The sequence below is a fragment of the Lepidothrix coronata genome, unplaced genomic scaffold (assembly GCF_001604755.1).
Source record: "Lepidothrix coronata isolate B3197 unplaced genomic scaffold, Lepidothrix_coronata-1.0 Scaffold1, whole genome shotgun sequence".
Classification (NCBI taxonomy): Eukaryota; Metazoa; Chordata; class Aves; order Passeriformes; family Pipridae; genus Lepidothrix; species Lepidothrix coronata.
Genome location: NW_016690181.1, coordinates 890640 through 918361, shown reverse-complemented (window position 1 = coordinate 918361; position 27722 = coordinate 890640). Strand labels below are relative to the sequence as shown.

Sequence of the window (27722 nt, the reverse complement as noted above, 5' to 3'; positions counted from 1 at the left end):
TACAAATCAGAAGAGCTAACAGTGCAAGATGAGATTTTAACTATCTTCCAAACAAACATACTAAAATTATTCCTAAAAACACAAGAGAAAAGTTTCCCAAAAACCTTTACAGCCTTTCACTTCATCCTTTTTTTGTTGTTTTTTTTTTTTTAATACACCAGGATCAAGGAAAGGTTAGTCCAGTCTTTGAATATACATACAGAAGCACTGCCACATGAACGAGGTATCCTAGGCTCAAAACTAATGAAATACATCAGAACAACAGGAAGATGTCCAGCCTGAAATTAGCATCTAGCCCAAATTTCCTTTAAATCAACAGAGAAGAAAGTGCACCATCACTTCAAAGTAGCCTTTCACAGAAAATGTTCCTCTTTCTCTTGCATCCTCCCCGAGTTGACAATAGTCAGAGAGACCTGTCAGGTGTGCACCCAGGCTACAGTAAAAGAAAGGGTCTGGTTATGACTACCTCAGCTACACATTCAGGGTGAAATTGCACATAACAGCATGACCTAGCAGGAGTTATAAACCTATCTCAGCCCAAACAACTCCCTTTTTACAATCATTCTCTGTCCAGTTAGTGAGTTGAATCAGTGCAGCTCTGAGATCAGTGGGCACTAGAAAAGGCACAGGCAGAGAACATCATTTTCCACTTATTAACAGAAGCCAGCTGTTAGACTGGTTCAACAATAATGTGTAATTTCATCTGCAGGAGCTAATATGTGAAAAATATTCTTCTGTCTATGTACAGCTATAAATAAATGACAACTATCACCAGACAGTCAATAAGAGAGCCTCTTTCCTGCACACATCTGCTTTACTGCTGGAGGCTCATGGCTTGCTCCTTAGCTTCACCCTTAATTTCTAGTTCTTGGCTAGTAAAGACAAGAACTGACTGGGTTAGCCTGCACATTTCTCCCACAAGACCAATAAATATTTTCTTCATACTGATCTATCCTGCGATTCCTTCAAACTTTTTTCCAACCAGACAAATTGTTCAACAGGTTTCCCCGCTGGATACACTATCTTGCTCAAAACTGCAAAACTATAATTTCACCTAAATCATCATGATTATAAAAATAATCTCTAGAGCTTGATGAAACAGCATATAAACATCACACAGAAAAAGATTGTGATCCTGTATCAATTCCTCTCCTTCAGCTCTCAGAGTACAACATTTCTAAGGTTAACTTGACTTAGGGAATTATATTTTGATTTTATTTACAGACTACAGGAGATGGAAAATCAAAACATCACATATGAAGTAAGGGCATTCAGTAAAACTCAAAGAGTAGCAAGCACTCTTTGCCTGACACAATTTCTACCAGTTGATGATTCCCATTCTGGATCTATTTAACTCAAGATGCTGACAAATAGACAGGAAAAGAACTATTTCAAGACAGTAAATAACTCAATATAACAATACAAATACATTCTAAGAAATCACCAGTTTGATTTGGAAAAACACATTCTATTTACAGATCATTGCCTTTTTTAAATACTTCAACACTGCAGCCAAACAGACATCCTCCATTTGCTCAGAAGCCACACTGCTTGCCACGAGTGGCATTTGAAGCATTACTACAGAAGCAAACTTAAAAGCTCCAAGACACATCCTGCTGATAACACTACACCATAAAGCAATATAATTCTTATTACATTGATGGACAACATTATACCAAAAATATGTTGTTAAAATCCTCATAAAAACATTAGTACCCTGAGATACCATGTGACAGAAACAACAAATACTATCTAAGAATTATCTGGGAAGTGACAGAGAGCAGAACGAACCCCCTCTCAGAATCAAGAAGGAAGACCTTTCCTAACTGTGGATGAGTCCAACAGTACAATTTTTGGGTAACTTGAAGTGCATCAAAAGAAGTAATAAAATCATTCCCATTTAAACAGACCAGGACTACACCAACCCTGACCGTTTCCCCTTTTCCCCATGTGAGCTCCACATAGTAACCTGTCCCTGCAACAAGTAACAAATTCCTTTGCAACACCCAGATACAAAAAGATGACTTCATATTAGAGACCACATCTTTTACAAGCTCTCAAAGAAAGTTCAGCCTATTTTACCCCTCCTTTATACATCAGACAGCTCTGTATTAGAAAAAAAAAAATACTCTCCTCATCAATACCATCAGTAAGCTGGCAAACTTCATCCATGAAAACCCATCCATAAAGGAGGCCTTCAACTCTTCCAACTACTCAGATGCTTCTCCTGCACTGAAATGCAAGGCTAAGCAACATAAACACGTTTCTTCAAAATGAATAATTACAGGAGAGAGTTCCCCATCAGTGCAAATAATCTAATTCTCAATAACTGATTAATCTCTTCAGAGACAAAGCAACAGCATGAAATACCCTTTGAGCGATGCTTTTCATCAACCATGCAGTAGAAGAACCACAGAAAAACATGCCTGAACACAACAATGAACACATTTTAAAATTTTTAACCACTTTTGTTAAAAATACTAGACTCCTTCATTTTCCCAGTTTGCCTTCCTTTCCTCACTCCTCTCAAATTAAATCTTTCCCTTCTCCCTCAAAAAATTCCTCAAGGTTTTCAAAATTTGTCTCCATTAACTGACAAATAAGTTTGAAAAATAAATTATCAAAAGATATGATTTGTAGAACATGTCAAAAATGGAAAAAGATTCTCAACCAGATCAAGAGGTGAAGTGTCAAAAGGCCAGATTTTATCGTTTGAATTTTCCACTATGTGGGTTTCAAAATTAGTGGCCTATAAGCTAATACAGAGAAAGATGGACTATAAATTTAAACTGCTAAGAATGCCACCTCAATTTCATAAGCAGCTTAGAAAAAATCAGTTACTAAATTCCCTCAAAATCACACTACTTAGCATGTAGCACTGAAGGGGAATACTCTGACTCTAAAATTTTAATAAATACAATAAAGTTGTAAAGGATAAGTAAAAAAATTGAATGATATTTTCAAATAAGTTATTTTGAAAGAACATATATAGTTACTAAAGCCTCATTATATAGTAATCAATGTTTCCAACAAATACAGGGAAGTTAAATTTTATTCTACCACTGGGTGACACAGAATACAGTACAACAATTAAAGCACCCTATTAGTGCATGGAAAGCAGAAAAATGAAACTGCCTCATTTAGTTGTACTCTGTCATCCAACTGAAAGTTTGTATTTCCTCTTCTAGAAATTAATATGCTTAATTCCCACTTAAGTATCCTAGACACTAAACTGCTAAACAAAAGAAAACTAAGTAAAATATTAACCATTCAAACAAGTTTCTTTCATCCCAATCATGGACAAGAAGTCAAGTCGATAACAAGCAATTTTTAAACACAACATGATCTGTAGATCTTGGACTCCTTAATGTACACCTTGCACTTAATCAATTTTGCATTTTAATTCCTGCCCACCTATACTTTAACAACTGGCCCATCAGACTGATCTGCTAAGTCCATGGCACAACATGCTGCTCTGTGAGATCAATCAAAGGAAGCTCAGGTTTCTGTGTCATGAGGAGAGAGTTTTTAACAGAGAGGGAGGAAGGGAGGAAGGAAGGACAGTGGCTGGTCCACACACAACAACGCATCCCTGTGAGACCATGACGAATCCTGGTGTCTTGTACTGAAAAGGCAGCTGTTTCTCCTCCCCTCTAGCCAAACACAAAGGCTTTGTGTAGTGCTTTCCCAGAGAAAAGGAAAGAGACAAGGCAACACATAGGAATATGCAGAAACTGTCAATCTCCTTTGTAAAGTGTCAGTTCATTCCCACTACATAAACAAGCCTTAACTAACACAGAAAACACAGGAGTATATTAATATACCATAGAGTGTAACTTCATACGCTAAGCAAATGCTTAACCTTTTGTACATGTATATCTAGTACTGGTAGAAACTGATCATTTAGAAGCCAGTTTTGAACAAGGAAAACTCCACTCATATCTCTCTTCTGTCATATTCAAAAATCTTCTTGATATAATCAGCCACACTGAAGAACCCTCTCTGGAATTTGTGATGTTAGAGAAATCAGAGCCTGCAGTATGTGACAGCAGTACAGTGACTACACTAAACCCAAGCAACATCACAATATTCCAGTTGCTCAATTTCTTCTTCTCATTCTAGCCCCATCCTTTCCAAATAGGAAGTTTAAAAAGATGCTGAACTATAAGTGCATAATGGTACACCAGAAATATATCAGAGAAGAACAAAGTATTTGTCAGAGATAATTGGTTCCATCTTCACATTTTTTTAAACTATGATATTCTGATGCACTATTTTCAAAACAACTTTTGACTGAAGACGACATATACTACTGCAGTCAAACTTTCCTATATAGAATTTCTTTGACAGGCCAAATGTAAATAAGCATACTTCTGGTTTAACAAGTTAAGAAAGTTTTACTACTTTTTTAAACGTACTTCACACTGTAAAGCAAATGAATAATCATCAATAAAGTATTCTGGGCAATTTAATACAGAATAGAAATCATGGATATCTTTGTACCACGAGTTCACATCATTAAAACCTCAAAAAACATTTTCAAAATCAAACAAGAGCAGCTAAAAAAGCTCTAATCTATTGTTTTCTCAGATACAACAGCTGAAAGGAAGTAACATACCTACAAGCATAGCATATGTTCAACAGAGGCATGGCATTAACTATACAGAATATAAAAAAAAATGTACTCATTTTTTCCCAAACCACAACAGGGAAACTAGTCACATGCTCTAAGGCTAATATGATACTTAAATAAATAGAGTATGTTTTATTTTAGGGCTTTCAACCTTCATGCAATATAGCTTACTAATTCAGAACATTTAAGCTGAAATTCAACTGGTTCTGCACATACAGTCTAAGAAAGCCATTACAACCTATTTTATAACTCATCTTCTGTACTCCTTTTCAGCTTAATTATAAATACAGTAGAAGGTTCTCAAAAGGCTGTGCTATACTCTGGGGTCATTCTTTTGTGTCCATTTCCCTCGACCCCCACGACAATATATTATTATTATTATTATTATTATTATTATTATTTGCAAATGCATCCCCACTCACACTAGCAGTTGTTCCCAACTGCTCGGGCTCACACCAGAGGTTTTGGAAACCTCGCACCGATCTTTGTCCTTCCATTGCTTTTGCCCTAGAGTGACAACAGACGCACAAGGATACATCCAAAGATCATCTGTAGACTCGGGAACAAGATAATTTCCCTTTTCCTTCTCGTAAAGTTAAAAGTACGTAAAACAACGTATTTTTAAATCCGTTCCATACGCAGTTGACATGCTCCCTGTTACCGCCGTGGTGCGAGCACCCGCGGCCTAGCCGGGCATATCTGTATGCACAGATCGATGCAACTGCCGCTAATGGCTCCAGCACTCGGAGCGCCAGGCGACAGACAGCCCGCTTCCCGATCCAGCCGTGCCCACACAGCATCCGTCACACGCATGCCACGGCCCAGAGCTGGAAATATAGACGCAGCTATTTTAAAACAGGGATGTTTCGCCGTCAGAACACGTAAATATCTGTACCGTTTGCCTTCTTGCAGCAAGTGGGGGGGGGACAAAAAAAAAAAAATCTCGTGCCTATAAATCTGAGTTTTCCGTGGAGGCCAGGGCAGCGGTGGGTGACTGCTGCTGGAGCCCGCCAGACCTGCCGACCTTAACTCCACGGACTGGATCGCCCCGTGCTGCCCCCGCTGGAATAACCCCCTCTCGGGGCGGGCCGTGGCCCCGAAGCTCCCGCGCCCGGCAAACTCCCTCTCACGAGGGGAGAGGAACCGCGGCGCGGCTCCCACGCAGCAGCCGCCGGGGCCGGGCCGGAGCCCGCGGGCCGCGCCCCGCCGAGGCGGCCGGAGCGCCCTCGGGGACCGGGGTGACGGCGGCGGCCGCGGCACAGCCCCGCATGTCCTCACCTGGAACGGGGCCGAGGCGGCGGCTCCTCGGGGCGGTGCAGCGCGTCCCTGCGGCGCCCCCGACCCCGCGGGGATGGTGTGCGCGGCGCGGGGCGGGGGCTACAGCGGCGCCCCCCGGCCCAGCCTCCGCCCCATGGCGTGCGGCGCGGTCTCTATGGCGACTGCAGAGCCGGGCCGGCCCGCGGGGAGGGGTAACGGCTGCGCGCAGGCGGAGGGCGCTCGGCGGGTCACGGGGCGGCTCGCAGCGCTCCGCAGGGGTGGGTTGGGCCCCTCGCCGCGGCCGCCGCCATCCCTGCGGCAGTGCCGGCCGGAGCCCGGCCGCGCTCACTCGCGCCGCCGCCTCCGCGCTCGCCCTTCCTTGGCCGCGGCGCCACCGAGCCCGCTGTCCTCCGGGGCACCGCCCACATCCCCCTTTCCGGAACGATGATTGGGCAGCCGCCGAGATTCCTTACGGGCGATTGGCTCTGGGCGCGGTCAATCCGGGCGCCGAGGGCGGCCGCCCCTGGACGCGGCGCTGTGCAGTGCGGGGTTGGTTGAGCCGACCAGCGCCGCTACCGCCGCGGCTGCCCCCGCGCAGCCCCGGGACCGAGGGGCGGGAGGGGCGCTGGAGTTCTCGCTCCCGACGAGGTTGCAAGGGTCAGCGCCCGTGCCGGACACTGGGGCCGGCGCAGGGCCCTCGCCGCCGCATAGCTGCTCCCGGGGGGAAGCTGCGTCCTCCTGACGGTGCCGCCTCGGCCTCGGCGGCCGGGGCTGGCTGTGCTGTCTGCACCTGGGCGGGGTGCCCGAGGCCTGACGGCCACAGGTCCTGCCTGGCCTCCGCTGGGGCGAAAAGGGCTGAGGAGGGAGAGGCTTGGGAGGCGGAGGCGGCAGGGTCGCCTCAGGGCCCTCTGTGCCCTGCGGGGTCCAGCGCTGCCCCGGGGGCACAGCGCAGCTGTCAGCCCTGGGCTCCGAGCGGTGACAGTGGGAAACGCTGCATGTGTCCCATGCCTGGGTGAGTACGGCCTTGGAAGGGAAGGCTTCCCGTTCTCACAGGTGACTGCTCGCTGCAGGCAGGACTCTGCAGCCCCGTAAAGACATGGAGCGGGCGTTCCTCAGTGGATGCCATCGTGCCGTCGTCGCACAACAGCCGACAGGATGCGACTTCAGGGCCACAGTGTCACCCCAGAGCCTGCATCCATCTGGCAGACCAGCAGCCAGGAGGGGCCTGTTCTGTGAGAACGGGGAAGGACAGATTGGCTGTGGTCACAGCAACTTGTATGAAGTGAGTGAACACACGGTAGTCTTCCCCTCATGTGAGGTTTCCTTCAGGGAAAAAAAAAAAAGTGCTTTTATTGCCCTACTCTCAGCCAGATAAGATGATAATGTGAATAATTTAAGCCCTTTCTTCATTCATCACAAGGAGATCATAGTTAAAGAGCGAGGTTAGAAAACAGTATCTCCTACTGCTGCTTTAGGAATAGGAAGATCTTAGTGCTTGTAGTTTACAAGTGAGCTACCCAGAAGTGGGAGCTGTGAACCAAACCTAACAGGGAACCCAGACAGTTGGGACTTGCTCAGTGCCAGCTTCAGCCAGATGCTTCTTCATTCACAAAGTGAACTGCCTGGAGCAGTGGGCCACCAGTTGTAGTGGTGGGGATAAGCACTGGTGATAAGCATGTATTTCTTTATATATGGTGAATGCACATTGTATAATGCATTGCAACAATGAAGTGGTTAGTAAGAAAGCCGATAAAATGTTTCCATTCACTGAATGGAAACGAACTAGTGTTAGTGGCAAGAGGTGGAGAGAGTTGTTCTTTGGTTTGGTTTGGTTTTTTTTTTTTCAATACATCTTTTATTCAATTATAAAATGTAGTTATGAGTTCTGCTTACCTTTGAAAAGCACTTACAATTTCTCAGTTGGAAAATATTCTCCCAGAGCTACATATTTTTTCCAAATCTGTCTTAAATGCCTTGCAAAGGTGACAGTTATTCTAGGATAGCCTGCTCCTCATACTTGTTCTTCTTATGCACCAAACAAATAATGTTTTCACATTCACTCCAAAGTAGGCAGTACTTTTCCTCCCAGATTATAATTGAGCGTAGATGAATGCCCTAACCAGCTCTTAGATGTAATGTGGTAAATGTAACAAGGGGGTCATGAATATGAATCCATTTGTAAAGAGTACTTTATTGTTCTCCCAATAACTGACATGTTGCCTGAGGTGTACAATTCTTCAGGAAAATTTTCTGATTCAATTAAAGAGAACCTGAAGGCCTTAACAAACTTGTTTATCTGGTTTGTCTGTTTACCTGTTTATCATTGCAGGTCCAAGGGGCATAGTTTCTCTGATGCCTTTGGAACTTCACAAGTTAAATCGTTATCTAATACAATCACATTGACATGCACATTATCATGGAAATCACATCAGTACAGGTCTTCTTAGCATACTGTAAGTCAGCATGCACACTGCAAGCTTTAAAAGACCAAATAGCCTTTCCCTTCATCATCAGTTAGTTATAGTGATCTGTTAGTTCCTAAATTACCATGCACTTATCATAACTAGACAAAACTCGAATGGTTCGAATGAAAGTCAAGCAGGGAAAAAATTAAACTAAGACTGAGCCTTTTCAAAAGGAAAATCTGTTTCCACTTATGTGAAGGAGGTCCTTACAGAAAAGATCTAATCTTTTTTAACTCACTGCTACAGAAATGCACCAAGAGTGTCAAGGCTTTCTGTTCTACTATTTTTGGTTCAGAGATCATGGTAAATATAACAGATACCAGCATTTCCTCTGTCAGTGCAAACTAGCAGAATATCTTAAGCACACACCAAAAAAACCCCAACCAACCAACTCCAAAAAACCACCAGCACATTAAAATTTCTATTGTAATATGAAATCAAGGTACTCTAGCATTTGGGGGTTTTGGGGTTTTTTGATAGTACATGTAGTTAAGCTTAGATGCATTGTGTTGATTTGCCTTGGAAGAAGTTACCCTGAGCCGAAGTTACCCTGAGCCAAAGTTACCCTGTCCTATGCCCTTTATTCAGCTTGTACATTGTTAGTGGTAATTGACTGTCTCAATGTAAAAATGTATCTCTTTTTGCAGCCTTTAATCAGCAGCTGTAAACCACTGCAAATGGGCACCTCTGTGTTTGTTCTGGAGACTTTTAAGTATCTCAGGTGGTGCAAAGTAAATCAGTAAAGCAAACTTCTGGTTTCAGCCAGGATAGAGTTAATTTTCTTTTTAGTAGCTGGTACCGTGCTGTATTTTGGATTTAATATGAGAATAATGTTGGCAACATGCTGAGGTTTTAGTTGTTTTTAAGTTGTTCTTACTCTAAATCAAGGATGTTTCTGTTTCCAGTGCTCTGCCAGTGAGGAGGTGCACAAAAAGCTGGAGGGGAACATGGCCAGGACAGCTGACCCAAACTGTCCAAAGGGATATTCCATACCAGAGAACATCATGCCCAGTATACAAATGGGGAAGGAGGTTCCGGTGGCTGCAGGGGGACAGGCTGGATATCGGTCAGCGAGTGGTGAGCGTCACTTTTTTGCCTTGCATTTTGTTTCTCTCTCTGTATTTCATTAAAATTAGTAGTAGTGTCAAATTATTACTATCTTTTATATTCTGTTTCAATTATTAAATTGTTCCTATCTCAATCCACGGGGTTTACCTTTTTTTTCCACTTTTTTGCTTACTGGGGCAGAGGTGGGGGAGTGAGTGAGCAGCTGTGTGGGTGGGACTTAGTTGCCAGCTGGGATTAAACCACAACACAAACTGTCTTGTCTTAGTTCAAAACTAAATGTCTAACTTGGCTGTAAACTGCAAGGAGAAGAAAGGTACTGCACACCAGAACTCTGAAGTTAGAGAGGAGGGGGATTACTGTGAGAAATTACTCCAAATTCCAAAGGCTTACGTGACCGAACTTTATTATAACCACGTAGTTCCTATGGAAAGATGTGAACAAAAAAATTTAATGTGCTGGTATGTGCATGGCTTATGCATGGGAATATGGCTTGCTGAGAAGTCTGACTGTACGAAAAATAATCCCCAGTCCTGTAAAGATGTTCTGACATGTTTAATATAGCTTCAATATTTAATAATAATAATTTATCATTTTAAATATTATGCATAATTTATTAAGATTAAATGTAGTAAGTATTAAATCACATATTGAGGCAATAAATAGAACTGGTCTGAATTTAAAAAAATATTGAAACAAGCTTGTAAAGACCAAAGTGACAGCAAGCTATTTCTGGACACAACTAGAGATAGCTCTAGCTTTTATGATTTTTTATTTTAAAAAAGATCAGAGAATGAGAATATACTCACATAGAAGCTTCTAATATCTTTCTTGTTTGAAGAATTAGATCAGAATTTCCAGGATTGTCTCTAAATGGAACACAATTTTCTACTGCTTCCAACTTCTCCTTCCTTAGGTATCATAAGGGATAGCAATGGAAAAATAAGTTTGCTTTCCTGGAAATCTTCTTTCTTGTGGGGTGAGGGAGATGTGAGAATTTTCATCAGTGGTTTTTGTCTGAAAGAAATGACCTAATGTTTCTTCAAGGAATCTTTAAAAATTAAAACCCACACCTTGACACAAATGTATGCACATGGCTGCTGATGGAGAAGGCTGATGATTAAAAATGTGCAAGACCACTTGAACTCTACAGTTATTTTCTTCAAATAAACATGTATGGGAGTAGATGACTCATCCTGCAAAGTACAGACTTATTGATTTCAAGCACTTCCATTGGAACTTCCTTGCCTGGATTTCGGGGGCTTGGGGTTATTTATTTATTTCTATATGAGTCAGACGTTTTGAATAATATTTCTGCTTAGTTGACCACAGAAGTGGAAGACAAAGCTCATAAAATTTTTTAGAGAGTCAGAAATCAAATTATTGTCAGGACAGAGAAGAGAGAAAAAGAAATAAAAAAATAAAAGGAGGATAGCAGGAAGCACAGAATTCATAGAGATGGTTAGTCAGTAAATGAACATCCACCAAATTCTAGAATTTGTTGAAAACTGTAACTAAAAATTAATATATAAATGGAGATGGAAACTGTTCTCACTGAAGAATAGAAAAGTAAACACATTTCTAGCAGAAGTCAATGAGCAAAGGAAGTACTGATTAAAGACAAGAAAGCACTTACCAAGTTTTGTGGATGTTTAAACAGTTATCTAGTTCATAGCAAATGAAAAATCATAGACCTTGACACATCTAGTTCAGCCCTTTTTCCAAGGAAGGACCAACTGTCCCCACAACATTCCTGGCCAGTGTTTGTGAACCTGTTATAAAAGTTGTTTTGTTGATGGAAATCAAGCTTTTTCATGGACTGTTTTGCTATTCTCACTAAAAGAATTATTTCACCTGTTATTCTCCTCATATCCTATCACCAAAGGAATTTACTCCCTTCCTCTGTGCAACTACCTTTAAAATTACTTGAACACTATTTTCACCTCTCACCATCAGTCTTCTCTGCGCTAAGGAACTGAGTTCCTTCAGTCTTTTTTCACAAATCATGATTTCTAGACACAGTGTCAATAAGCATGAAGTCACCACTGAAGGGACAGAGGGATCTTGGATCTTTTAAGAAGAGCTCTAAGAGCACTGTGTCTAGGTGATGGCTTTTGTCAATTTGAGAGCTTCAGGAGCTCTGTGAGTCTTTTTTTTTTTTCTTGGTAACTGTCTTTTTTTTTTCTAAAAGAATCTCAAATTCCCTACAAGATGTCCTGAGTAATATTGTTCAGTTTAAATTATGTTCTAGAGAACGAAAAACAGCATCAACATCAGGTTTATAATAGCTGAGAATTGGGAGAGTTCCTGATTAGTATAGGAGGTCTCTTTGCTGAGAAATGTGACAGTGTATATCTGACTACTTTGCTAGGGGAAGAAGGGTCAACTGTTAGTATAGTGCACCTAAGTATTGATGCTATGAGATATGGAGTTAAAAAAGGAAATTTTAGCTCCCCTTACATATTATGTAAGGGGAATTCTGTTGCCAGTCCTCATAATATGTGTATAATTCCATTCTGCAAAAAGCTTCCTGATAACTGGCCTGTAAGGGTAAGATTCATATTGAATAAGGTACAAGGGTGAAAAGGAAGATTGCTGCATGGATAAGGTTGTAAAAATGAATTCTAGTCTTTGGAAAAAAGTTACAGCCAAGATGGAAGTTTTAGGTTACCAACCAATTTAAAATACAGGTTTACTTCCAGCTTTACTATAGATTACTGGTCTGATTTTAAGGTGAATTTCTGTGCCTTAGTTTTCCATTTGTAATGACTCACCATGAGTCAGGAGTGGATGACTCAGAGGTTGTGGACAGTACAGCTTCTATGGATTGAAATCAGAGCCAGCTTGACAGGTAGCAACATGGAGTTTCCTGCAATACACAGTAGCCTGAAAGACTAGCCATACATGTGCAGTGCAGTTCATGCAGGTCTGCTAAAATTTCCTTTTTACTTGAGCCTGGCTTCAGCATTCATGTTGTTATAACCTTTAAGCATCTGAAAAATGAAAACTGTAGTACTTCTTTTTCTGATTAGTTTAATCCGTGATGTTCTTCAGGTAATTAAATGAGCTACAGTTACAGTATTTGTATTTTTCATGCAACATAGTACAGCACTGTAATACAGTGTATAGCTGTAGTTGAAAAAACATATAACTGATTTAATTTTCAATAAGCTTTGTGTCATTCTAATGTACATTTTTATGTACAAACTGGGTTCTTTTAAATTATTGTCTATTGCCATTACTTCTTGCCTTTGAGTTTTGACATTCCCTCTGTCAATTCTGCAATTCCACAAGAATTTCAAATGTTCTGACTTAACATAAGTATCTCTATCTAACTAAAACAACTATAATAATCTAAATACCACTATATTTCCTTCCCTAAAAGTTCAGAAATGTAACTGAGAAATGAATGTTCTGCAAAGACCCAGTTGTTTCTATTTGCTTAATAACTTTAGTCTCTCAGTATCTACCATGTGGTTCACAACTTTACAGAAGCCAAAAAAAGCAGATGGTCTGAATACCCTTGTTCGTGCTCCCTCCCCATTAACACATATCATGGGAATCTATTCCTGAATATGGACTCGTCCTCTGAAACACTGACATGTTAAAGAAAGGCCGTATAGTACCTGCTTGCATCAGACTCACTGAGTACCTCCAGCTTTAGTCCACTACTCCAAAATCTCGTATCATTAGTTATCATTTACATTAAATACATAATGAAATTAAAATCCATCCAAATATTAAAAAAAAAATTAATTTTTGGAAACTAGGTGTAAAACTAAACTTTGCAGCATGCGTCATCCCAACTAGTTATTTCATCACACTGATTTGTAACACATCTGTTCTTGCTTGTGGACTTTATGAATGTTACTAAATAGGTAAGTAATTGGCCAAACATGTATTAGATTTACCTCTTTCAGATCCAAAGCCACAGCACAGCAGTCTCCACTGTGAGCAGGAAAGCGTGTGATTTCTTTCTATACCACTCAGTGATAGATGTCAGCCCCACATGTACAGCCACTCCTGCAGAGTTACGAAATGCTACTCTGTGGTCTTGGTGCCCAGGCTTCTCAGCGTGTCTGTAAGAAAATGCATCATGGTTAATTATAGATTGCCATAAAACAGAACTAATTTCTGAATAATTCAGCTTTTGATATTAACTTTGCATCTGAAACCATTTTCCAATATGAGATGGAACAAAATATAAAGGCAGCATTGACCTCTAGTTGCATTAAGATTGGATTTAGGTAATTTCTTAAAATAAGGCATTCTTGAGCTTCCATTAGCTCTGTGAATGACCTCTAATCTCTTTAACACAAATTAAAAAAAAAAGCTTCTTACTCTGTATTGTTGAAAAAACCTACATAAAGCAGCAGTGCCATCTCCTGCCTGCTTGCTTTCATGAATGCAAATACTCGATTTGTATTGCAAAGCAACCACAGGGAAGGTGGATTTTTCTGCTGGTAGGTAACTAAGGCAAGAACATTTTCTAATACTTAGGGACAACATACATCTGCAGTTCCATAGATGCAGGCAGTTTTCATAAGTGAACTTTTTCTGAACATAGAAAAGAACTTCAGTCATTTGTCCAAGATTTCTAAAATATCACATCCCAGCCAGAACAGTAGCTCAAAATGTGTACACTTCTGTACTTGTGCTGTACACAAGGAATACATTATAACTGTTAAATATGCTTCTGTAGAGTTATCTGTACATAAATGTACATTTTTTAACAGATCTAACATATTCCCTTGGGGTTTGCACAAGTACAGCAAGTCCAAAGCATGAATGATTCATGTGCAGAGGAATAATTCAATGCAATTGGGGTATATTTGATTGTATGCAAGCATTTGTGTGGTCCAACTGCAGTAGATCCAACAGGTCCCAGATGTATCACATGTGCTCTGAATCAATAGCACATAAGCAAGTTAGAAAGCTGGAAGTCCTATTTCAAATACTTTCTTTTAAAAGGTGAAGTTATGGTAAATTACATTTTTCTGAACAAAAGTTGCCAGCAAAAGGCACACTGGGCCTTTATGGCTCCAGGGACTTCTTCCCCACATCAAGGAAGCAGGTCTGTATGTTTGCCATGCAGTACTGGACAATGCATTGTTGGATGGAGCTTGTAGGAAACATTAGATATGAGTTTGATTGTATCAGAAAAACTGAAAAGGGAGAGAATTTCACTGTATGACTTTATCCTGTTGAAATATGTCCTTGGGGATTTTTACCACATGGACACAACAGAATGTTGCTGACAATTATAAGCCTCCTTCTTCCATGCAGTGATATATAAAATGGCTTCTGCCAAATGAACAAGATTTAATTGTTTTTTAATTTTTAGAATATTGTAGCTAGATACTCCAGTCTCTGCTTTTCACCAGACTTTGATGGAGTGAGTGGCACTGATAGCTGATCTTTCACCTTTCCCCAGTAGTAAGTGTGATAATACTGCTGCCTGCAGAGGGGTGTCTGCCTTTACATGAGACCCTAAACGAGGTGAGCAGGTGTATTCCCAGAATACAGAGTTAGAATTACAGTATTATCAGGGTATTGTTTTACTGCTTATCGTTAGCTGGGAGAGGACAGTTTATGCTTCTGAGAATATTCATAAACATTACAATGCTTGGTGCAGGGTCCCTTGCAGTCAGTTGTGCTCATCGAACTCCCTCTGCTGTGCCGATGTGTTATAGACCCTATGGACCAAACCTGGTACTGCTTAGTGATTCAGTTCTGGGACTGACATCACCACTAACTTGATCAAGCATTGCTGCAGACTCAGCTTGTTGCCACTACTGTTGCCAGTTCAACCCAGCCACGTCCATCCCATAAATTCCTATGTGTTGGGCTCAGAAATGCTTTTGCATTTGATTCTGGCTTGGAATAAACAGAGCTAGATAAGAGTCTAGGAACAGAGGTTTCTACTAGATTGTTCTTGAACCTGGAAAGCTTCCCAAACCAGAATCTACTGTGAGTCATACAGGATGATCCAATTGCTCTTGGTTACTTGAATTCCTTTCTTGCACACAGTTGCATTCAATACACAAGAGGATGGACAATTCCATCCAACGCAACAAAATATGGAATGATGGGTAAGGCATTTAACACTGAATGTAAATGATGATTCCCTAAGATAGATTTTCCCTTCCCACAGAATCACAAAGTTTCATTATTCTCATTTTCTCTCTTTTGAAGGCATATTTATTGTTAAGAACAGGTTAAGAACTATTGAAGACATTAACAGGTACTGAAGAACAGTCTCTGTCACTGTTTACCTCCGGAGGGGTAAAAAGGTAAAAGAAGTTCCTATAAAACATTTTGTTGATGAGATCTCAGTCCACACTCAGTTAATTGGCCTGTTTTGCAGGATTTAACCTGGTGGCATAAGAACCCTGAAATAAATCTCTTAGCTACGATTAGAGATGAAAGACAGATTAGCATGGGCAGGAGAGTTGAACTCTTTTTCTCCGTCTCCATTGGCGAGTCAGTGTGAAGACAGGACAACCAGAGACATCAGGAAATCAGTATTTCCATCATCCTCAGGATGTCTGATTCACGTATTTTCTTCCTTGTATTCATGAAGTTACCAGTTTCAAGTTCCTATTCAGTCCTCTGAAGCAGGTTAGTAGTTTCTTTTACAGTGTCACAAATAGGAATGTGTGTTTATCTAAAATGGCAGATTTTAGCAAAATCAGTAAAATAAGATGTGATTTGTTCATGGCAAAATTGAAGCCAAATTTCTTTGGAAAATTTTTATCTAATAAGTAAATGTTATTAACAAGTAAATAGCTGTGCTATGTCATGTTCTGTGTAGTTAGGGGAATTTGATAGCAAAGGAATAGGTAGGTAGCATCTTGGAAGCAAAAGGCTACTGTATGGTGATGGAAGCTTTGTTTAAAATGAGTTAGACAAGAAAAGCTTGAGAACAATATTGATATTGGGGAGAAATTTACACATTTATTTGGCTTCTTCTGTTGGAAGAAATATTTCTCCTTTATAGAATAAAATCCAGTTTGCTCTCCCATAGCCAGGGAAAAAAATGCCTGTGTGTATATGATTCATAACTCTGGAGTGGCTTCTCTGCAAAGGTTTCTAAGAATTTTGACAGAGGTGTTAATTCCACTGAACTGCTGGGAGTGGTTTTGGTTTTACAGTAACCTGCTGCCAAAAACAAGAAGAGATACATGTTGCAGAGCAAGACTGACACTTTTAGCTGATAATTGCACTTCAGTTCTTTCATCTGGAAGAACTTTCTTCCTGGTGCTCAAAAAATGCTACTACACAGCTGTATGAGTGTCGCAAAACATCTTATGCAATAAATTTATTCAATACTTCATTAAACAGTTAGGGAAAGAAAAATGTTATGGTGTATTTACAAAATTCATTATGATGGGAAGAGAGTCTTCTCATTATCTGAAATTAATACAGTAAACTGTTAGCATAGGTAAAAATAACCTCAAGATAAATATTCATGTAGAAGCTGGGAATACAGGAATGGAATGGGTAACTAGTTCTTCTGTCCCAGACTCAACGCACTCAGAGTTTCATGAGCAGCAGAGTGTGTCCCAGAGATCCTTTGTGCAATCCCAGGTATATCAGTGACAGCCAGGATCAGTCAACAAGTGGTCACTGCATATGAAAACCAGTCATTCTGCCCCCCTCCTCTGGCACTAGAGCTCACATGATCTTATGCTGCTGGAGGACTGTGGGGTGGGTACCTCTGTTAGATGAATATGAATATTTCATGAAATCTGGTCTTACAACAATACTGAAATTGCACCAAGGAATCTGGAAAAACCATATGAGAATTACTGGAGGCAAGGAATTACTAGGAGAGTTTCTCTTGAACAGAATTTTGGTTTTTTTTTTTTAATTTTAGGCATCTGAAAATGGGGGAGGGAGCTACATCAGAATAGCTACATGAGAGTGAAATGTACCCCTGCTTATAGAATTCAGCTTCAAATTTCTCTATGGTTAGAATATGACAGAAAGTCTCAAATTAAAAAGCTTCCCAGCTTGCAGTAATGAACAGCTAAAACTTTCCCCTGAAGGAGGATAATGGTCTGCTAAACTCAGGTTTACACTTGAGCCTCAGTCTCCCCTTATGCCACAGGGACCCTCCATGAGCTTGGACAAGCTGGTGCCTTCTCTGAAGTAATCATGGCCCCAAGCCTGCCAAAGCTCAAGGGGCATTTGGACAGTGCTCTCAGGCACGTGGGTGGATTGTTGAGGTGTCCTGTGCAGAGCCAGGAGTGTGACTCGATGATCCAGCTTGGGTCCCTTACAACTTAGGATGTTCTGTGATTCTGTGAAATTTACAGCTTCAAAATCAACAGTGCCTCTTGAGCAGGTGAATTTTAAGTAAAGGTAAAACTGTTTACAACTTTTGTTGAAATGTTAAAGCAAAATATGTTTGGCAAGCAGGGTGTTTTCAGTGACATGTAACTATATGTGTGCCTAACAATTGAGACACATCTTGTGAGTACATACATATATTTCTTAGAGGCCAACAGTGCGTGATGTATTCATTCATATATGCCGGCCGTGGCACATGAACTGCATAGCAGCAGTCAGGGAATTTCAAAACAGATTCTCTCTGTTGTGAGCTCCGAGACCTGAGTATCAGGGGCAAATAAACCTATTAGCAGCTGTCATCTACAGCTATTTAAGGTCAAGTCACGAACTGCTTAACTGGTGAAGCAATCAAAGACACTGTCTCCAGGCTTATCGGGCAGGCTGTCAGCTGAATTCATATGGGGGCTTAATTCTGTGCCAGCAGAGCATGTTCAAATAAGGTCTGAAAGATACTGTAGAAGAATGGTGTGAAGAAAGTGTTATAGTTTTATAAATGACTATTCTCTGGACTTGTTTGCACAGAGGTGTCTATCATTGACATGATTATCACATTGTGATCACAATCAACATTCATCCCATTCCATGTGGGAATGACATTTAGGATTCTGACTGGAATATGAGGGGCTCAGAAAGAAAACCAGTCTATGATCAGTGGTAGGAGGGTTGGATTAGGGTGTGATTGTCACAGTTCTCAAGACAAAGAGAAAGAACAAGCAACTTCAGCTGCAGGAGCAGAGGTTAAGATAGTAATGGAGATTCCCTGAAGATTAAATAGGCCTTATTTAATATATCATGCTAATCCAAGAACTGTTTTTTAATAAGAACTTCCAGAAAGAAAGGGGGGTCTATCAGATAGAGAAAAAATAGAACATCCTAAACTGATTTTTTTCTTAAGGTGTGAAGATGTTCTGCTTTTTTTCGTAGGGTGATTTTTTATTTCACATAAAAATGGTAGTGCTTTTATGCCAGATGAAGTGGAAAAATGCAGTGGAGGATGTTCACCAAAAATATATTCAGGTCATAACACTTAAAAGTTAATAAAATTTTGATAATATTTTCCAGAAAACCAGCACAGTCATTGATCATTTAACTATTTGTATAACATTTTGTCTCTGTTGATAACTGCAGTAATTTTCCCCCTGCAGTTTTTTGCCAGAGTGATCATATCTTAGTACTGTACGTGTAGGGATAATACTTGCTTTTTGCTAGCAAAATCCCGTTTTACTGCACATAATAAATGAAATTACTAAAACTACTCATAGGATACTGTGTTTCTGGTGTTACTTTCACATTTTTTTCTATAGGGAAACAAGGCTTATGTGATTGTGCTGTATATATTTGTGTTTGTCCTGCTTATTCAACTTTTTAACACAAACCTGGCCATAATACAGTAATCTAAGAATAATAAATACCTATAATTGTCAAGAAAATACAGGCAACAAGTTCAAGGGAAAAAACACTGTGAGTGTTCTGGAAGGAAAGCCAGCAGCCCAGTTCACTTCTAGACATCAGAAGGCCTGCACAGAAAATTGCCCTTGACAAAAATCCACAGAAATCTAGAGTCATTGGTTGTACTGTTCACTTGTTTTCAATTGCTCTAGTTGGTCCTTAGAATTTCTTTTTTTTTTTTTAAGTGTATGAAATTTAAGCAATAAATTTCACTGGGACACTCCCTGGGCAGGACTGAGAGTGCGTGAGGCTGCACAGGAAGTTCTCTGTAGTCTCTATAAATATATCTTGTCAAACAGACAGTAATCTCTCTCTTTCTCTCTCTCTCTCTCTCTCTTTTCCTCAGATTGCTACTGCATGCCTTGGACACATGCCCGTAATCAGCTTACGAGCTTCCCTTGACCTACGCTTCTTTTCCTAATGCTGATCTGACTATGGCTGTCCTCAAAGTAAAATTCACCAAAACTAAGAGGGACAAACTGGCCCAGATCTTATGGATACTCAACTGGGTTTCTGTAGTGAGCGGGATCATTCTCTTCAGTCTTGGCCTCTTTCTGAAAATAGAGATCAAGAAGCGCAATGAAGTGATGGCAAAAGGGGACATTAACTCTGTCCCCAACATGCTGATCTCTGTGGGGGTCATAGCATGTATCATCAACTTTCTGGGTGGAAAAATCTGCTATGACTGCTCAGATGCCAACAAGTTCTCTCGATGGAAACTTGTTATGCTGCCATATATCGTATGTACCTTCTGTTTTACCTTCTGCATCCTGGTGGGTGCTCTCATGTGCTACACCATGAAGAATGAGCTGGAAGAGTCTCTCTACCTGGGACTGAGGGATGCTATTAAGTTCTATAAAGACACAGACATTCCTGGACGATGTTTCTTAAAGAAAACAGTGGATTTGTTACAAATTGGATTCCATTGCTGTGGAAACAATGGCTTTAGAGACTGGTTTGAAATTCAGTGGGTATCTGCTCGTTATCTGAATATGGCTTCTAAGGAGGTTCAAGAGTAAGTATTTACTGGTCATAACAAAAAATTCTAGGAGAAAAATTCATTCAAGAAGGCAAAGTCTTTTTACTGGACCTTTGTATCTTAATCAAAAAAACTGCAGAATGACCACATTACTCACAAAATACGCTACCTACATGCACAATCAAAAGCTGCCTTTTGCTAACCTTTTAGGGATGCTAAGCAAAGCAAAGATGTATCTTTCCTTTTTTTAATGTGGTGAGTTAGCTACCTCGAAAATTTAATTTCAGTTACAGTGAGCTGATAATGGAAAGAAAAAAAGGATTGTTCTATCAATACATTGCACGGTCAATCCTAAACACTGAAAGAACTTTCTCCTTCAAGGTATTAGATTCTGCAAAGCCAAGTTCAAATCTGTATGTTCACATGTGAGAAAGTGCCAAACAGCACGTACACTGAATAAAAAAGGAGAAAAAGCCTTTTTTTTTTTTTTGGTGGTAGTGCTTCACATGATGTAGCAACTGTGGAATTATATGTTCAAAAAGAAGAGTCTGGTAATACTTACAGATGATAGAAAAAGTAACAATTAAAATTTATGTAAGAAGACAATTTAGTATGTAATAATTCTTCTAAAGCTGAAAAAAGTCCTCACTGACAAGAGTGTAGTGGCTTTGTATTCCTTGGAAAGACAAACACAAAGAGTTTGACTGGCATTTGTCAAGTGCTTTGTTTTTTTGAACTCAAAAATAGGTGACAATAAAGGCAGAGTAAGGGAGGCCAAAGATCTTATTTTATCAGAATTTGCAACTTGAAACTGCTATCATAGCAAAGTGTATATACAGAGTTACAAATATGCCAGAGTGCAGGACCTAGGAGAATACAGATAAGAGGTTATCAGCATGCATAAGACAGTTGTCTGTGGAAATAAAGCAAGATTTACAAGTGTTCTCAAGAGAGAAGTTAGGAAGTATCACATAGAACAGACTGACCCCGAGACTTTTTCAATCCTGGTTCCCCACTGAAAAGTGACATGACAACAAAGAACTGAAGAGTAGTATCTTATTGTGAGGTTCAAAAGTAAAATATACTGCCTTTTATTTCTGTGAGGCATTCAAAAACAGTAATGTTTTATCCAGGGTCTTAACTAAACTGTTTTCTTCTGCAGGGTCACCTGTGCTCTGCAAATTTTTTTGAGAATACACTGTCAGTTAATTTTTGTCCCACTTTGGCAGAAGGTGACAGTGAAATGTGTGTGAGGGAAGTCATTTCAGAACTTTTTTTTGCTGTGTATAAATTGGTTAATTTCATCTGGATTGCCAGAATGCAAGTTGGTGCTGTATATTATACAGCATTATACCATGATTTCTAAAAGTCTGGCAGTGAAACATTTAATTAATGTGAAATCATTGGAAGCAAAGCCCAGCTGGTAATGTTCAGAAAGGATGGAGAAGGAATCAAACTTTTTTTTGGTTTCAACCTGTACTGTATGTCGGTTGACAGATTAAGAAGCAAAGCAGCTGAGAACTGACATACTGTCCACTTACATGTAACCTCTGTAAAACTGAACTTTTCACCTTTCCTCATGACCCTATTCCCTCCCCTCTCTTCTATAGCTCCACTGCCAACACCTCAATGTAACAAGGCATGGAGACAGACAATGGGAATGGTCGGAAGATGAGGCAGGTTACAGCAGTACAATCCTGTCATTGCTTTTGTTAGGTGAAAGTCATCTTTTTTTTCAGTCTTAAAAGTAAATTTTTGCTTGACAATACCATAACAACTTTGAATTGCAACAACAAACAGCAGTGAATGCCTCACACACTCAGCTCAGCCACTGAGGTCTTACCTTCTAATAGTACCAACATTCTTTAATTTGCCACTGACAGAGAAAACACAGTCTCAGGAGGACATAACCCAAGTCTGGAAACTGATGCTGTTGGCATTAGAAAGATTCCCCTTTATAACATATGGCAGGAAGAATAATAAAAAAAGGTTGAATTGATGCTTGGGATCAAAAGAAAAGATTAAGACCCAGTTTAAGAGATTGTATTTTATCCACTTTAGATGCTGTACCGTATCTGGGTCATTAAACATACATAAAGCCCTAAAATACAAAGGGCATTTTCCTGAAGCAGATATAAGCTTCCCTTTCATAATGTGCCAGTCTTCCTCTCCTCCCTCTGAGTCTTCTTTTCTCAGCATTCAAGTTTTCCATTTTGTGCCTCTCTGGCTCCGTTCCTTATTTCCCTTTCAGCACATGGTTTTACCTGTGCCCATGACACGGCTCACACACTTCAATATAGTTTCAGTGCATTATTTGGGTTCTTTGCATTGTTTTCATTCTGCTGCCATTACCAGAAATGTGATGGTCGCAAAGTGAAGAGCTGCACTTGAAAATGGAGAGGAAGTCACGCCTACCCACTCCTAGGTGGGAAATGGCAGATGCACTTGCTGACTTATTTGGAAAGATCTTTGAGAAAGATGGTTTTGAGAGCAACTTAAACAAAACGAAACACACACCATCACCCAAATAAAAAAGAGAAAAATGATGAGGAGAAACAAAGGAAAAAAGAGGGGAGGAAAAAAAAGAAGGGGGTAAAAAAAAAAAGGAAAAATTGAGGAAAGAAGAAAAATGGGGGGGGGAAGGGAAAGGAGGTTGTATGTAGCAGGCTCACAGCAATAAAATAAAGGCAATTATCTTGCCATCAAAGCACTGCCACAAATACTGAGCTTCCTAGAAGCTTATGTTTCATTTGAAAGTACTTCTCTATAACTAGAAGTCATTGTGTGGACTTATATTTCCAAGCAGTTTCCTTGTGCTGAAAATACTAAAGACTTCATGCTAAAGAGAAGGTAATACAAGGAAAACAGATATCACAGATTCATTTAACTGTCCCAGAAAATCATGATTAATCCGAGACTGTGTTCTCTTCCAATCCCATTTCCATTTTTTTTCTTATTCCTATTTTATCTTTCCTCTTTCCCCACATGTTTTCCTCCTGATCTTATGGGGGAGGGAAAGGAATAATTTTTAGCAATCAATACTATTTTTAAAGTTACAAAAAGTATAGTTTCAAGAAGCAGAAACTCGCTTGTGAATTAGTTTCAGAATATGTGCTGAACTAGCCATTGCAATGGGTACAGTGATGAGAGGCCAGCAGACAATTTCCAGTGGTTCTCATGGTATGCAAAGTTATTCTTGTATTAGGTTCTCTCCTAAGGAATGACTGAATTGAAAATCCATGCAGAAGTAGTGAAACAGGATTTGCAGGGACATAACTTCCATTAGAGTTCCACCAAGCTAAACAGCTTCAGAAATTGTCTTTAGTATTTTCAGCACAAAGATACCTAAAAAGGCAACATCTCCATGAACACTGAACTCACGTCTTGTGGCACAGTACCACAAATCAGGTGAGGTGCTTATACTTAAATGCAGACCATTAAAAATTCCATTTTCCTGTAGTAAGCAACTTTTCCACTTGAAAATATATCCCTATTTTCCTTTTCTTACATTGGAGAGGCCTACATTGCAGCAGACTTGCATTACTTCTTTTGCTAAAATCACAGGCACCGCCTGCTGCTGATGCGACTTTTGTAATGCCCGAAATTTCTGTCCTGTTGCAGCCGTCTAAAGAGCAATGTTGATGGGAAGTTCCTGGTGGATGGAGTACCCTTCAGCTGCTGCAACCCCAGCTCCCCACGGCCCTGCATCCAGTACCAGCTGACCAACAACAGTGCTCACTACAACTATGATTTTCTGACAGAGGAGCTCAATATCTGGGTGAAGGGGTGCCGAGAGGCCCTGCTGGATTACTACACCACTATTATGCGATCGATTGGCATTGCAGCATTGCTTATTTGGTTGTTTGAGGTAAGTCTCACAAAAATGGTCTGTGTCAGATTAATCAGAGTCTTGGAAACAAATATGGTGTAACATTAAAAGTGCCTCAGCAACCAAAGTCCACAGGCACTTCAGGAATGTTGCAGGACTTCCTTGAGTACAGGACTTTCCCAAAGTCCACAAAGCAGAAGCAAATTTCGTTGAATTTGAGGACTATCAGGAATTATGTATATAATTCTGTATATTTACAGAGCTTTTCCAATAGAATACAACATATTTTCTTCACTGAAGCACTTACTGGATCAGATACAAGACGATATATGCACTCACACAACTGCAAGGAAATTACATGAGAAGGTCTGGGGGTAGTTTTAACTCAGTTTTAGCAAAGAATATACAAAATGCAAGCAGGTCTTTGGTTTAATAGAAAAATTTTGTTTATAGTTAAAATTGAGCATAAGTATTAATATCTCCAAGCCTCCTTTTTACATTATATATTCACCATATAAACAGTACTTGCAAATATGGCACTGATTATGCTGCTCATAATGCAATCAAAATAAGCACATCACAGGGAAGCATACACCCCTGGAAAGGTGCAGTCTTCCTGCTAATGTCTGTTAAGAGAGTTGTCTGGATGTTGTCATCCACAAGTAAAGGACCCCCAGTGGCACAGGCTACAATAGAGTTTTCTCATCTTTTTAATAAGTTTTAGTTTTCTGATTACTGCTCCATTACATAAATATTAGGACTGTAATTAAAATAGTTCACGGTCCTCAAGCAGTGCTTGGTGGTGGTGCCAGAAATAACAGGCCTTTAACAGCATGTGAAAAAAAACTGAGAACTGGCTCTCTGTGCTCCCTTAAATATTGACAATCTGGGCACACTGATCTCGATTGTGACAGAAACTATGACAGCAGGGCTTTTTCCAAAACTTATACTTGAGCCTCTGCTATAGGCTATCCTTTTTAATTTTCATACCTTGGCATGTAGGATACATATGGCTTACATATGAATGATTAAACCTCCTTGGAGGAACTATTGATTTAATCAAGGTCAGTGGGAAAAAAAATCCATGGAAATTAACATAGTACTTTGTTTTTTCCCCAGTGGCTGATGGTTCCACTAATTGATCATCCATTCTACATCAATTAGTTGCAGTCTCTGAGGCTGCAGGGTTCCTGAGTAATTCTAGGTATTTTTATGCTAGTAACATGCAAGGGGGATTGTTACCTGAAGAATGAAGAGAGAATCAATCCATCTCTCCCTTGTATTTTTCTTTCTAAAAAAATGCAATTAACTGGGAAAGTGGTTAGATATATTGCTCAGACAGAGTTTGTCTGCTTTACTCAATATTAGTTATGAGGCCTGTAAATACACAAGTCAGAAAGCTGACTTAGTGGTAGGATTGAGGCTGTGATTTCAACTTGCTGTTTAACCTCTAACTATTTCTTACAGCTCTGTGTACTTATTGGTGTTCGGTACCTACAAACAGCCATGAAGAATGTCCTTCTGCTCGGAGATCTGGAGGGTGAATCAGACGGTTGGTTACTAGAAAATAGTTTTGTGGAAACTGCCAAATACAACATCAGTATCATTAAGAACCTCGGCAAAGCCAACCAGATCTCCACTGTATCAGGCATGAATGACCCTAACATTAATGTTCAAAACACAGACTGTGGCAAAACCAATGTTTCAACAAAATCTATCCCTGCAGCTAGGTAGGCAAATCTTTGAAGGAATGACATCACAAGTTTAGCTTTGCTGTATTACAGTACTACAGTTACCAGATTTTTCACTGGTGGGGTAAAAAAGGAAAAAAAATGAAGACAATTGAACAAACCACAGACTGGTGACAGCTCCAAAACTGCTGATACTTCTTTGGATGGATGCATTTTTACTTTCAAAATCCCTGATTTTCAACACAGCACATAACTTTTGCAATTTTTCCCACTTTCTCTCTTTATCTACAGAATTCTATCATGGTCTGAACATGCCAGAGTAATCACTATGCACAAGCAAATGTTCCAGAGAGGATGAGTCTACATCTAACATACACATTAGTCTAATATGTACCAAAGTTTGTCCTTACTGTCATTACACCTACAGAAATCCCAGCAATGGAAATTCCCAAAGAAATTATTACAATTGGTAAGAAGATTCTTTACAAAAAAGAGAAAAACTGAAATGAAAGCTCTGTTAGTCCAAGATAGGAGAGGAGAACTTTTAGCTGAAATGTACCTATATTGCAGCCCTTCTAACAGAACCTACCAGCTAGGTGAAACTGAAGGCAATGAAAGTTACTGTAATGTATGTCATTTATATTTCCCAAAAAGTCTGAAGTATGTCTTCATTTTTCCCGCTCCATAGTCTAGGCAAAGCCAGCTGCCACACCTCCCTGTAAGTCAAAGGGTACTGCTGAAAGGAGTTCTCTGCTTAAGGAAACTGACAGCTCCTGCAAGGATATTTGAAATTCCAAGTAGCATGTGATAGCCCTAGTTTAAAAACAAGTAGATATACTTCCCCTAAAACAAACACTGATGATGCTAGATGCTTACAAGCTCCTCATTTCAAAAGTACTTAACACATTGATCCAGGGGCAGGAAGATAAGGGACTATGTGAAATCAATGAAGGCAAAGTCAGACTGACAGCTCTCCCATCACACTCCTACAACAGCGCTCAGGAACTTTATTAATGCTTGGAGTGAAAGCCTTCAATGCCCAAGACACTTGTAGTTACATTAGTTATGACACTAATTCATCATTAGTAGTAAGGAGGAAAAACATATCGATACAAAATAGAGGTTAAAAGACAAAATAAAGTATTTTACTTGTTATTGCTGTGAGTGGATTCTTTGTGGATAGTCAAGTAAAAGAAGATATATCACTGGGATATTCAAAGCAGAACTATTCCTGCTTTTGAAATTGTGAAGAAGTAACAGTAAAAATTCCTTTACCTAACAACTGTTGTATTCTGTAACAGTAGAAAATGCAAGGATTATACCGTAAGGATATATTGTAAATAAATTGTGGAATGTAATGATCTGTAGTGCAATTCAAGCAGGCTATATGCATGACCATAATTTCAAATGCAACTGCTTCACTGCTTAACATTTGAGGCCTATACTTAAGTATGTTAAAATTCCTTCAAAGAACTAGGTTTGTAAGCTGAGACTACCTTCCACAAGAGCCATTAACTCTTCCCTTTGCATTGCATTTACCTACATGTCTGTATTTCTAGTCTTCATTGCAATCACTTTGCCCAGTGTGGAATTAAAAATTAACTGGTGCATAATTCCCTCAGCCACTTCTGAGAGCCAAAAATACTTACCAGCTGCTCTATAATTAGCTGATACAGACTGGAAAAGAATTAGTACAGTTTCCTTGAGAGATCAAGGAAAAGGACAGTCATATACTGCAAATTAATCAGATTTCCCAATAGCATATGGGGTTTTTTTAAATGCAGTATATTTTTCTTCAGGTAAGTATGCAAAGTGCCATGTGTCAGTCAATAGCAGTCACTTCCTCAAAACAATTCTAGTTGATCTACATTTGGAAAAACAGATCTCAATAACCAAAAGCTGTAAGATAATCAGAAATAATTCAGAGAAAAACAGAAATTACTCCTGTAGAGTTTTTTTTTTAATTAGGAAAAAATTGAATCAAGAGATCTAAGAATAT

General features: G+C 39.8%; 2 protein-coding genes across 12 annotated transcripts in view; one reads left to right on the top strand and one right to left on the bottom strand.

Moving 5' to 3' along the window:
• The window catches only part of TTBK2 (tau tubulin kinase 2), an 85307-nt gene extending 79311 nt beyond the window's left edge, over positions 1–5996 (bottom strand). For 4 of the 5 annotated variants that reach the window (XM_017809288.1, XM_017809345.1, XM_017809335.1 and 1 more), the window contains exon 1: positions 5912–5996. The gene's annotated coding sequence lies outside the window, so the exon portion shown is untranslated. Of the gene's footprint in view, positions 1–5657; positions 5677–5911 lie in introns of those variants that run through there. The other variant, XM_017809315.1, reaches the window with a different exon arrangement.
• Positions 5997–6120: 124 nt separating this feature from the next.
• On the top strand, positions 6121–26680 carry LOC108494611 (photoreceptor outer segment membrane glycoprotein 2). Of its 7 annotated transcripts, none has more exons than XM_017809379.1 (8): positions 6121–6168; positions 6961–7172; positions 9261–9432; positions 15616–15713; positions 15788–16041; positions 19571–20239; positions 23825–24071; positions 25500–26680. In XM_017809379.1, the coding sequence occupies exons 6-8, from the start codon at positions 19659–19661 to the stop codon at positions 25764–25766; spliced, it is 1095 nt and encodes a 364-aa protein (XP_017664868.1). In that variant the 5' UTR covers positions 6121–6168; positions 6961–7172; positions 9261–9432; positions 15616–15713; positions 15788–16041; positions 19571–19658; the 3' UTR covers positions 25767–26680. The 7 variants fall into 7 exon arrangements, with proteins under 7 accessions (XP_017664868.1, XP_017664851.1, XP_017664895.1 ...); XM_017809362.1 differs by lacking the exon at positions 6121–6168 and adding an exon at positions 8220–8343 and having other exon boundaries at positions 6567–7172; XM_017809406.1 differs by lacking the exons at positions 6121–6168; positions 6961–7172 and adding an exon at positions 6567–6902.
• Positions 26681–27722: the final 1042 nt, after the last annotated feature.

Coding starts and splice junctions, on each gene's coding strand:
- LOC108494611 (XM_017809379.1), top strand. CDS start 19,659: ATGGCTGTCCTCAAAGTAAAATTCACCAAAACTAAGAGGGACAAACTG. Junction 20,240..23,824: donor GCTTCTAAGGAGGTTCAAGA/GTAAGTATTTAC, acceptor GTCCTGTTGCAG/CCGTCTAAAGAGCAATGTTG. Junction 24,072..25,499: donor TGCTTATTTGGTTGTTTGAG/GTAAGTCTCACA, acceptor TATTTCTTACAG/CTCTGTGTACTTATTGGTGT.